General features: G+C 40.0%; 1 protein-coding gene across 1 annotated transcript in view; it reads left to right on the top strand.

The window, feature by feature from the left end:
• Positions 1-4,047: 4,047 nt before the first annotated feature.
• PRKCZ (protein kinase C zeta) overlaps positions 4,048-12,452 on the top strand; it is a 38,751-nt gene continuing 30,346 nt past the window's right edge. The window contains exons 1-5 of the mRNA XM_056508192.1: positions 4,048-4,353; positions 5,108-5,306; positions 8,898-9,019; positions 10,877-10,966; positions 11,344-11,394. Coding sequence (XP_056364167.1) covers positions 5,236-5,306; positions 8,898-9,019; positions 10,877-10,966; positions 11,344-11,394 — 334 coding nt within the window. The 5' untranslated portion in view covers positions 4,048-4,353; positions 5,108-5,235. The remainder of the gene's footprint in view (positions 4,354-5,107; positions 5,307-8,897; positions 9,020-10,876; positions 10,967-11,343; positions 11,395-12,452) is intronic.

Raw genomic sequence — 12,452 nt, 5'->3', positions numbered from 1 at the left:
TTCCTTTATTGCTGCATTTCTTCCAGCTTTAAACAAATACAAAATATCTATTTCTGTATATCTTTAGCTACATTTTTTACAAATTCATTTAAGATTATCCTACCCTCGTCTTGGTGGGTGAAACTTTTACATATACAAGCTTGTATGTACATATATACAAAGGACAGGAGGTTCTACATTTTCTTTATCAATTACAGTGCACATAAGTATTGTAAAATCAAACAGGTTGTTTAAATATCCTGAAAAAGTAAATACAGAAGCACATAGGTTTGGGTTTAGTTGCTCTTAGAGATGTGTGTTTTGGGCTACTCATAGAATTCTTTCTCCTCCTGGCTAATGAGGTGTCAACAAGAGAGTCAGCTTCTGGTTGCTTCTATCTTATATAAGACAGACAAGTAAAGGAGGTGTTGTCTTAAAATAGTCTTGAAACATTATTCATTTTATCTATTTTAACACAGACTAGAAAAACACTAATATTCAAGCCAACAAGAAAATCTACAAAGAATTGCCATGGTGATTTCTGATATTATGTAGAATATCTGCTTTACTCCAGTTTATGTTCAAATATATTAATGCTTTGCCTTATTATTTTTATCCAAACTTTGTGGCATCTAGCCCAAATTCATTCCCATTGCACCCAAGGATTTCATTGCCAGTTATTTCAATGGAAACAATATCTAGTCTCTTCCTTGGCAAAAGGACAGAGTAAGTAGGCTGGAGAGCAGCCTGTACATGCTGCTTGTTTGATCTGCTAGAGACATTCTATGGGGAGGCATTTTTATTCTGAAGTGTTGCAGAACTGGTTACTCACACTTCACATGCATTTGGAGATATGAGCTGTCTCTTCAATTTCTTTGTTGTTCAGTTCACAGTGTGAAAGCTTCATTCTAATCCCTATTAAATCTTTAAAACCCTGGAAACTTGAAAGGTCCTAATATAGCTGAAGATTTTGAGTCATTAATTCAAGTACTAGCAGGTTACCTGTCTTCGACAGAGGTGAAATTACTACTGATTTCCCCTTTTTTGTAACAATTGTCTTGAAGAAGTAGCTGCCATAATGATGTTTTCATGGGAGCGTTTGGGAGAGAGGAGTTTTTGGTCAGCCTTGACAGTACCTTGTATTTGATGGCTCAAGCTGTGCTTTAGATTAATGCCATCATTAACTCAAAGATTTTTAAATTTTTCCTTTAAAATTGATTTTTAAATAACAGTTCTCAACACCCTGAAAGCACTAAATAAAGCCATATGACTTGTAAGCATTGTCTGCGCAACCGTGATTCCCTGAGAGTTGCCTGGGAATCTCTCGCCATCTGCTGGAAATGGGTGGATGTACATCCTGAAAGGAATTAACCAGAGCGCCAGGAAATAACAGAGAATGTTCAGAAAGCAACACGGAATGCTCATAACTTTTAGTCAGAAAGACAATTCAAGGAGGTAACATCGGACTCCCAGGCTGCAGCAGTAAGACTGCTATCATTGGATTCTTTAATAAATCACATCTTTGCTGCTACAGTTTATCTGTGGCATGACTGGATATTGAGGTTGTATGTAGAATTTCAGAAATGAAATATTTGGAGAAAAGCCTAACTTTTAGCTTTCTCTTTCTCAAACAGAACTCCTCAGATCACTGCTCTTAAAAGATCTGATATGAAAAGATTCTAACAGTCATTTTTAAAAGAACTAGAATTTTAGATATCTCATTTACATCTGGAATTAAATTAAATTAAGTTACCTGTAAGAACCTGTCAGCTCTTCAAATCTAGATGTAGTAGACACAAATAGGGCAACTTTTAAGTTGAGGGGGTCGAAGACAAAAGTTTTAAGTTGAGGCTTGGTAGAAGACAAAAGTGCAATGCCTGCCATCTGGAAAAATAAAGGGGGAAACGAAGGTCAGGAATACACCCAGGTTTAAGCAGTTTAAACTGTTTAAACAGTCTTTTAATATAAGAAAATACAAACCAACCCAAAACAAGACTTCTAAAACAACAGCATGGATACTAAGTGAACAACTACAAAATACCTCTGTGAGATGTAAAAATATTATGGTTGAGATTTTTCTCATTAAGCACTGAAAATATACCTGAGCTTTTCTCCGTGGTAAGTTGTGCTAGAAGGAAAAACAGCAATAAACCACCCAAAACTTCAGATCACTGTTCTGAAGAATCTTTTATCTCCCAATCCAACAGCTCAAGGAGCTGAAGTATTTAATTGACGTGACATGGAGATCAAAGTCTGCCTTGACCTGAAAGAATTATGTTTGTAGACCTACCTTACATAATGTTCTCCATTTTAAGCAAAGAAATTTGGAACACGTGAAGATTTAAGGGCTCACTTTGAAACCAAATTGAGAGTTCCCAATAAAATAAAATTACCAGTGGACTCACAAATAATTCAATTAAAGACTGAAGCCATGGGGTGCATTTCCTTGATCTCAGAGAAAACATCTTGACTGATGGGAATACGTTTTCCCATTTTACTGCTAATTAAACTAGTGCCAACTATTATTTATTTGTATTTTGGAAGACTGTAGAGCTACACTGGTGCAAAAGCCCCACAAAGGTGCCGAGAAAGTGTTAAATATGCCTGAAAAACCTTGATGTAGGTGTACACATGGAATAGCAGGAGACAAAGAACCGATTATTTTTTTCCATTTCAAAATACAAATCATGACCTCTCAACTCCAGGTAGTAAAAAAACAAAACAAAACAAAACAAAAAAAATCTAACAGTTGTGGTTAATCTAACTTGTTTTGGTTCATTTTTCAAATGTGGTTGGTTATGTTGCCCTATGGTGGATCTAAGTACATCAAGCCCCAAAGCAGCCCTTTTGCTTGTATAGGTTATTTGCTTAGAAAAGTTTTAAAATACACAAGGAAACCAGCTGTTTGTGCAGGATGAGCAGCATTTCCACTAGAGGACTCCCTGAGTTTACCATCCCAACTTTCTGTGAGGAAAGCACAGGAGATCCTGATTCAGTCACAGAGGATTCACAGTTTGGAAGCAAAACATCAAAGCATCATTATGGAAAAACATCCAAACCCAACTTTACAAAGAGAAGAGCATTAACCATGTCACAGACTGCCTCTTGTGGAACTCTGGTTGCACTATCACTAATAGATTACTTTTCTCTCTGGTCTGGCCAGTCTGATATTATTCCCACTTTATTATCTCAGCTGTGATTTTCCTGCTTTAGCCACTTTGATTGGCCCCTCCCTGGGCTGGATGCTGGGTTGACACTCACGGGACATCACTGCTGGCTTTCCACTGAGATTTCCTGGGAAGCAGCTCTGGGGGAGGCAGACAGGGCCTGTCTCCTCACACCTTCCCTTCAGCACCTGGTCTTTATCCTCAGCATCTCTCCCCTCACAACATGTCCCCACATATCTGTCCCCTGTCCCCTCAGGACTTCTCCTCTGCCCCACATCAGTCCTTCCCCACCTGTCCCCTCACATCAGTTCCCTCAGCATTTGTCCCTAGTCCCCTCACACCAGTCAGTATCCTGTCACACCTGTAACCTTCACACCAGTCTCCTGTCACACCTGTCCCCTTCGCACCAGTCTCTTGTCACATCAATCCTCTCTCCACTCACACCTGTCCCCTCAGCGCAGTCTCCTCAGCACAGTCCCCTTACACCTGTCCCCTCACACCTGTCCCCTCAGCTCAGTCCCGTGTCCACTCACACCTGTCCCCTCAGCGCAGTCCCCTCACACGTGTCCCCTCAGCACTGTCCCTTCTCACCTGTCCCCTCAGCACAGTCTCCTCACACCTGTCCCCTCAGCGCAGTCCCCTCAGCACTGTCCCCTCACACCTGTCCCCTCAGCGCAGTCCCCTCAGCACTGTCCCCTCACACCTGTCCCCCCCCCCGCTCCCTCAGCCGCCGCTCCCTGCAGCGCCGCGCTCCCATTGGCTGCAGGTGTTTCCCGCCGCCCCCCCGCCCGCTCTGGTTGGCCGGGACGCTCCGGCTCCCCAGGTAACGGTTCCCGCGCTGCGATTGGCGGCGGGGGGGAGGGACCCGGGCCGGGATTGGCTCCCCATTGGCTGCGGCGCCCGCCCTCAGGCCGCCATGTTGCCGCGGGCGCGGGGGGCTGAGCCTGGACAGCGGCCGAGGGGCGCCGGGGGCACCTGGGGCGGGACTTGAGGCGACGCCCGAGGGACACCGCGGCTCCTCCGCCGGCCGTCGCCGCTGTTCCCCGCCGGGGCACCGCCGGCAACGAGGCAAAGTCCGCTTCGAAACTTCCTTGCGGGACTTTGAACAACTTGAGGCCGCGGAGGTGCATCCGAGCACGGCTCAGGGAGCGGCCGCTGCTCCCGCGGAGCTCCGCTGTGTGCGGTGGGACCGCCGCGCTAGGAACAGGTAGGAGTGCGGACGGTGCCGTGGGGACGCCGGGCAGAGCCCGCTCCGTCCGGGGAAGTGCCGGCGCCGCTTCGTCCCGAGCGCCGGTGCCGCGTCCCGGCCGCTCCCCGCAGGCCGGGGCTGAGAGGGGACCCCGGATGGGCGGAAGGGGCCGCGTGTTCCCCTGAGCCCCCGGGAGGGTCGGGGCGGGAGGTCGGGAGTTTCCGCTCTCCCGGTACCAGTGGGCTGGACAGCGGGGTTAGGGAGGGGTCTGGATACACGCTTTCATGGGTGAGGTGGTAATTTGGAATAAACAGGATGTTTGTCAGGCTCTAATCGTAAAGGTATGCTAAATTGCCCTTCGGAGTTCCTCTGCTGCTTCTCTTGGGTAAATTTGTAGCTGATAGTAATTGACTACAATGTTTTATTTACAGAACAAACTATTTTTAGTTACATGATTCTTTGGGAGAAAAGAGTAAGATGCTGTGTTGATGAATAAGTAAAAAGTTCTGTGGAGTGTTTAGCCAGGAGGGAGCTGTTGGATGGATTTTTAAGAAAACATCCTCAAATGCTTGGGATATTTCTGTAAAGCTAAATTGTGCAGGATATTTTTAACCAGTCTTATTTAAATTTTGTGCAGGTCAGTGATCTTACACATTTTCCTTTTGATTTTTTTTGCTGTTCTATGTAAAACTATTTGTGTTTCTAAAATTTGACACATTTGTTTAGCAGTGTGTGTATATTCATCAGTATTATGTTTTTTTTATCTATGCAGCTGGGTTGAGAATCATCTGGAGCAGAAACACATTCCACATGTGAAGATCTTCTCTTCAGAATCTGTTACCTTTCTTGAATCAACTTATTTCTTTCTGCACAATTTTATATAGCTACTAAATACAAACCATGCCTAGCAAAATGGGCTCAAAAATTGATCTGAACAAAGACTTCATCAGAGTAAAAACACACTACAATGGGTAAGTCAGTGTGTCCTTTCCTCTGGGTTGTGACCTGGCTATTTTTGAAGCATATTGAGCAGGAGTTCATGGTCTGACCTAGTGATAGAGTGAACAGGGCTTTGGTGGATTTGTAATTAATGTCAGATCAGGCAGGTAAACTTCTGAGCTATTAAAATACCAGTCAGACTCCTGCAGCATGTTGATCAAGAAGAAAAGTTAATTTATCCTTCTCTCAGAAGGAGAGAAAATGTACATAAGTGACAAACTCACAGTTATTGTGGGTTGATGGGTTATTGATTCCCATAGTCACAGGCAGGTCTAGATTCATCTCCTGCATCCAGATACAGTTATTACATTTTATCCTGTCTATAATCAGAATGTCATGGTCCTTTGTGACTTCACTCAGTTGTGAGTAGAAACAGGAAGTTTTTATTGCAGCAACATGAAATTTGAATTTTCAGGTGTGTTTAATTTAATTGGTTTGCTGCTACTCTGAGGACCTTGTAAAATAATGTTGCTTTAGTCTCTCTTGTCTTTCTTCAAGGCCTGAGTTTAAGGCATTTGAGGAGTTAAATATTTGGCCCAAGTAGATCCTTAAACTTGATTGGAAATATTTAGACTGAACTTGTTGACATTTAGTAAGTGGCTTCAGTGATCTTTTCTGATGTTTTACTGCTAAATAAGTAAATGTAGCTACTACTGTGCGTGTTCTCACATTATGGTGTACAAAATGCTGTTTTGAATTAAATGTGATGTAGTTATGAAAGTCACTTCACAGATTTTATTGAAAACAAATGCTTTCTTTTTAAACTTACCGACTTATCAATGCCATGTAGTTTGAGGTCCTGAGTTGAGAGTTCTAGAGCAATTGAATTAATGTGGTAATGCAATAGGAAGGCTGCCACAGCTCTGTAAGGGAAGACACTACAAACACCAGTAGAACTGGGTGTAAATAATTTGGGGTGGCTTGCTAGCAGGTAGTGTTGATATAAAGTGAAAGGAGTGTGTCTGTGGAACTTGTCTGTGCAGAACTGGGGGCGGTGATAATAATTGTGTCAATGTTAGAAGTCAAGTAATTATTATTACCATGTTTTACAATTAACTACTGTAGTTTTTCCTGCAACACTACATTCTGTCTTTTGCATTAGCTGTGAAGTCTGTAGAAGTCAGTTTACAAACAAGAGTTCCAAGTTGTATGAATTTTTCTTTCTGCTGATTAAATTGTACGAGGTAAAACTGCCTCTTTTGGCATTACAGCCTCTATAACTGATCAACTCAGTATCTCCGTTGCAGTACTGCACTCAGCTTTTGAGCAGGTTTGACAGACTGCAGGAAATCAGATGCTAGGCAACTTCAGAATTAGGGACTAACTTGTTCAAGTGGCTGCTAAAATTAAAATAATAGTACAGATGCCGTATTGAAATCCCTGTTAGAAATCTGAGCATGAGGAAGTTGAAGGCACATGAGTATTGATGTATCTCTGGAGGCTGAGTGTCTCAGGTATTCCTGTTTCTGGGTGTGACAGAGTTCCTAACATAGCACAGCAGAAATCACTGCCAGAGTAGATTACAAAGGAAAAACTAAGTAACTGCAATAATGAACCAGGAATTGCACAAGTTGCCTCTCTAGTTTGTACCTGGTTACTTGGAATCACTGAAGCAGAGCAGTGCTGCAGTCTGGTTTGCTGTATGTTATCTTGCCTCTGAGAGGTGACATGTTTGGTCTGTCACTGGAGTTATTTCTCTTGCTGTAACTGCTCATATATAACTTACTGGTCATCAGCTCTTCATATTACTGTGTAGTGTCCAGTTTCAAATATATAATTCTTTTAGTGTCCTGTGGGATTATTTAGTGTTAAACAAGGAATGGTTTTCACTTCCCTGTGCCCTGATTGCCTGATGTGGCTGTAGAGATGTTAAGATTAGATACTGTAAATCTCACAGGAAGATAGACATCATGGATATGCAGTTAATTCATTTACTTGTAGAATGACATCAGTTATAATAATTTTAACAATTCAAGGCTGCTGAGTGGTTACCAGCTTTATTTGGAATTTGTAGTGTGTGTAGAATGTTGTCTTACTGTGTATTTTCAATTTTTGAATATTATGTAGATACTTGGGAAAGTGTGATTGTCCGTGGTTACCATAGATCTACAGCTGCTTGAATTCATGAGTAGCCTGTGGTGACAGGCATTAAATTGTGGTGGCAAGCTGCATTTGTTGGTGACCTCTTGGGGCAGAGCATTACACCAACCCTCAAACATTGCTGTGAGAACCAGTTTGGTCTCTTACTTTCATAAATGCATGGAACATGACTTCTTTGACAGGGAAATGTTCTTAAACTCAGCCTCACCTGCCAGCTCTCTGTAGGCAGCATCTGTATTTCTTTTGCTGTTATGAAGAATTATTAAGTTGCTGTTCTTTGAGAGCTCTACAAAGTGTAGATTAAAGATACACTTGAAAAGGTAGCAGTGCTTTTAATCTGAATTTGAAACAGTACAGTTCTTTAAGATGATTGTTTTAGAGCTTTGCTTAAAGTAATTTTCGCAGCAAAGGCAAAATGACAAGTTATTAATGCATATAATTTTAAAAGTAAGTTGTGGAATTTAAGTTTTTTATTTCAGTGTAGTACTATTCAACTGCTAGCTGAAAGATATAAGTAGGCAGAATATGTTGTATAACATTTTTTCTAAAATGACTTGTCACACAGTATGGAAATAGGAGAATTTTCTCAGTCATGTTGGACAACTTCTGATGTATTTGCTGTATTCAGCTAGGAGGGAAAAGAATTACACGTGCCAATAGCCATTAACTACAAAACAGTTTCTTAATTGTCCTCTGCAAGGTGTTGAAATGATTTAAGTTAACTTCCCATTTCTTTTTGTTCTTCTTTAGAGTCAGTTATTAGAAAAATATTTTAAAAATAGTAGAAAGTCTTGTTTGTATAATCAGATTTTATTTTGCCTTATCTTTTTTCCTTTCTTCAGTATTTGACCTGCTTTGACAGGACTTGTAGAATTCCATTATATCAAAAGTTACTGTCACAAATTCCTGAGGTAATAGTCTACATAGAGAGTTCAGTATTGGGTTCAGGGTCTGTAAACACTACAAAAGTAGAGTGCGAGATGCAGAATTTGAATAAGATTTTATCTGAATTTTTTCTGTAATTACAACTTTTGAGAATTCACGCAATCAAAGCTTCATCTCAAACAATATAGTGGATGTGAGGAAAAGCCTACAGTCTAAAAGGAATTTACAATCATTTCATTTATCTCCTGATGGAAGAAGCACCTAGATTAAAAAAAAAATATATTACGAAAGCTCCTGGTTTGTTTTTTAACAACACTTCAAACGCTGATAATTATAATAAGGGAGCTTGGCTCACCTACGTAAACATGCATTAAAGATGGGTAATTAACCCATTTATTTCCTCCATACTGCAGTTTTTTAAGGTTAAGCACTGTGAAGTGTAATCCTGCTGGCATAGTGGGAGTGTTTCATATGAGGAATGCTCATTTTGTGTGGTTCTGCAGCTTGCTGTCCGTAGATGGAACTGTTGGAATATGCAGGTGTTTTCTGATAAAAGCTGATATTTTCATCTTCTGCAGGGACATCCTGATAACAAACCTGGATGCATCAATGAGCTATGCTGAACTTTGTGATGAAGTGCATGAGATGTGTAACTTGCAGCAGGAGCAGCCAATTACCCTCAAGTGGATTGATGATGAAGGTATTGGACTGAAACACTTCTCAGGGTTTGTTCACTCTGGTACAGAGAAGGGGCATTGAGGAACTTGTATAAACAAATATGCTGTGGAGGTTTTTTTGTTTCTAAATACCTAAGTACAGAACCCTATCACAGAGCTGGAAGCTTGGAGAAATTAGACTCAAGACATCAGGGTTGATAGCAGTAGCACTTGAATTCACTTCTACAGTAGCACCTTGTCAAAGCCACGGCCTGCAGAACTAGAACTGAACACAGAAAGGTCGAAAAATACCAAACTGGTTTGGCTAATAGTTGTAATGGTGTGTTTTGGGTTTTTTAATAGCTCTCTTAGCTGATAGTGTTGTTTGAGTGAATGGAATTTCAAAGTACTGACCTTGGAAAGAGGTAGCTGGTAGTCAAAGACGACTCAGCCCTTTTTAAGACACCAAGGAGTAGTATTAATTCTTTTAAATTTTACTCTTTATCTTTGAATACCAAGAAGAACAGAGGCAACTGTACCAACCTGAGTTTAATGGTGGTGTCATAAAAAGTAACCTGATCAGAAGGACATGGAAGATAATTACATTGCCTGTGCTTAGCTGGTTGAACTGCATGCCTGCTGATAAAGGAAGATTATTGCAGGGAAGAAGAAAACTCCCTGAGTTTTGAGTTGGAGGATTCTAAGACATGACTCCTTTTAAGTGTTTCTTGGTTGGACTCTCTGTTGCATTGGCTTTTCAAAGCTTACTTAAATTAAATCAAATTTATTTAGTCTCTATTCTAGTGAGTATTTTCCTCTTGTCTTGGTTAAATACATACCTGTACAACCTTTTTCTGATTCCTGGGTCTGGGTTGTTGAGTTTCAGCCAATCTGCTGTGTTGGCTGTCCTCGATCCTCCTGGGTTTTGTGAATTATCCTATTTCTGCATGCAAGTGTTTCCACTTATTGCCACATGGAATTTAAGTTCATTTGACTGATTGCACAAACAGATGTTCTCTTTGAACTTCCTAAAAGCGAACAATTGCTGATGGCTTAAGGAATAAACAAAACCTACCAAGAGATGAAGAAAATAGATTTTCTGTTGAGCTTTTATAGTGTTTCCCCTTTTTTTTTTTTTTTTTTTTTTACAAGATCCGAAAGGTTTGAACTATGAATAGCTCACTCATGATAAAATCCCATAAACATATAAAGAATATGGATTGTTGATTTGCAGTACAAATAATTCTTTTATCTTTCATGTTGCATTATTGCTGCTTTTGTAGATCATCAACAGCAGTGGCCTTCAAAGAGAGGTAGCTGGGCCTTGGATTCATCAGCTTACAAAATAAGAAGGTTTTTTAAGAATAAGAAAAATTAGTTTATTATGTGGCTTGACACTGGTGTCATCACTTGGCCTGGATGTCATAAGGTCACCTGTCACCCAAAGTGTGCTGCAGGAAGGTGGCTGTTCCACAAAGGGACAGGGGTTCAGTGACACCCTTGCTTCTTTGCTTGCTCTCAGTGCATTGTGACGTACTGTACTTTACGTGTGTCTGGTTAAGTGGATTTATGGATTAATTATCCAGTTTTAACAAAAATAACCTTCCCAAGGTAATGCTGATAATGTGACCCCAGGCAGACAACAAAAAAATGGGGGGGATCTTCAGGCATATCTGATCACTTTTATTTTTTTTATCTTATAGGATAGTTCTTCTACTCAATTTTGATAAAATTGGAAGGAATAATTGAGTTGTTCCATTTTTGGCTTTGATCAAAATGCCAGCTTAATATCAAGTGATTGAAAGAAAAGCAATACTTGAAGCTAGTACATTTTTTACTAATTAAAATTCTCCACTGAATTCTTTAGTGGTAAATTTGCCTGTGTTGCTTTTTTTTGTTAGGTGACCCCTGTACCATCTCATCTCAGATGGAGCTGGAGGAAGCCTTCCGTCTGTATTGTCAGAACAGAGGCGAGGGGCTGATTATTCATGGCAAGTATTGCACACTTCAGGAACCCCTGTGTTTCTGATAATCCCAACAGCTGCTTAAGTGGGAGGTTGGAGTGACTCCCTTGTCTGTCAAGTATCCTTCTTTGTGTAGCTGCTACCCTGGAGTTTGATGTTGAGAAGGAACTGGAGCTCAAAGCTGAAATGTGCAGGAGGCTTTGAGTTCAGCACTGCACAGATTTGTTCATGCTCTACTCCAGCATAAGCTCCTGCCAGTCTGGAACCTAGTTTTGATTGCATCATTTCTCATGTAGAATTATTTAAAGGTTTCCAAAAACTGTCTGTTTGTAAATATATTCAAGAATCAAGGAAAAAGTACTACGAGAATATTTTACCTTAAAAATCTAATGTTTTTGTTTTAGTTTTCCCAAGTATTCCAGAGAAACCCGGCATGCCTTGTCCAGGAGAAGATCGTGAGTACTAACATGTTACCAAATTCTAGCTAAATTTTTTTTTTGTAACATGGAAAAGAAATATATTAAAAGATTTTAATGATCTAGCACTACATATGTGTGTATCTGTTTTGTTTTCTTAAAGGAATGTAAAATGTTAAACATTTTGTCAACAAAGAAATTGCATAAATCAGTGTTGTAGCAGTGTTTTAGTGTTTCTGAGGATTAATGCTGGTTTTTGTAGTTGATAGATTCAGAGGAGGAGATTTTAGATGCATATTTGAATGTAGACCTTTGTTTTTTTTGTAGTTCTTTTGGTTTTTTAGCTTTGAGGAAAAAGAAATGATGTGCTGAAGAGGGAGATACAGCCATTTTAATAAAGAGGTTATTAGTCTCTATAAAAATAATCCTGTGAGAGGTAGATAAACCTCCAGAGGAAGGACACATAATTGATATGGTTTACCTTTATTTCAATAGCCTGAACTGCACAAGGATAAAAGGATTAAATAGGTGTGGAGTCAGCCCTCATTACAGAGGGATGGCATCAGGACTTTAGTTTCATATCTTGGTAAATGTTAAGGAAAAGAATGGGAATAATTGAGTGCCAAAGGTAGCAGATGATGCTTGGTTGCTCACAGGAGTATAAAGAAAAGCTGACTGAAGAATTTGAAGGACCTTTGCTCTTTGAGAAATGTAAAGGGAGATAAAACTAATTGCTGATAAGAGCAAGTAATGCATACTAGGAGAAAAGTACTTGGTTGATCAGGATTTACACTGACAGACTGGCTAAAGATGAGTAAAGTTGTAAATACTATTTTTAATCAGAGAAGTAATGCTAATATGCTAATAATTGTTTTATTGAGAACTTTTATGAAGATGGAGAGAGGTGAAATAAATACCAAGAAGTTAGAGCTCAGATATGATTTTCTACATTTAAACTATAGTAGATGAAAGGTTGACTGTAAAAACCATGTAAGTTTTCATGGTGACTAGGTTTTAAAATTATTTTAGAAAGGAAAGAAAGAAAAATAATTTCTCTAATTTGCTGAACAAGGGCAACAGATAAAGATTCTTCTACT

The sequence above is a fragment of the Oenanthe melanoleuca genome, chromosome 21 (genome assembly GCF_029582105.1).
Source record: "Oenanthe melanoleuca isolate GR-GAL-2019-014 chromosome 21, OMel1.0, whole genome shotgun sequence".
Classification (NCBI taxonomy): Eukaryota; Metazoa; Chordata; class Aves; order Passeriformes; family Muscicapidae; genus Oenanthe; species Oenanthe melanoleuca.
The sequence above is the reverse complement of the archived record's forward strand: the minus strand, read 5'-3'. Positions and strand labels throughout refer to the sequence as shown.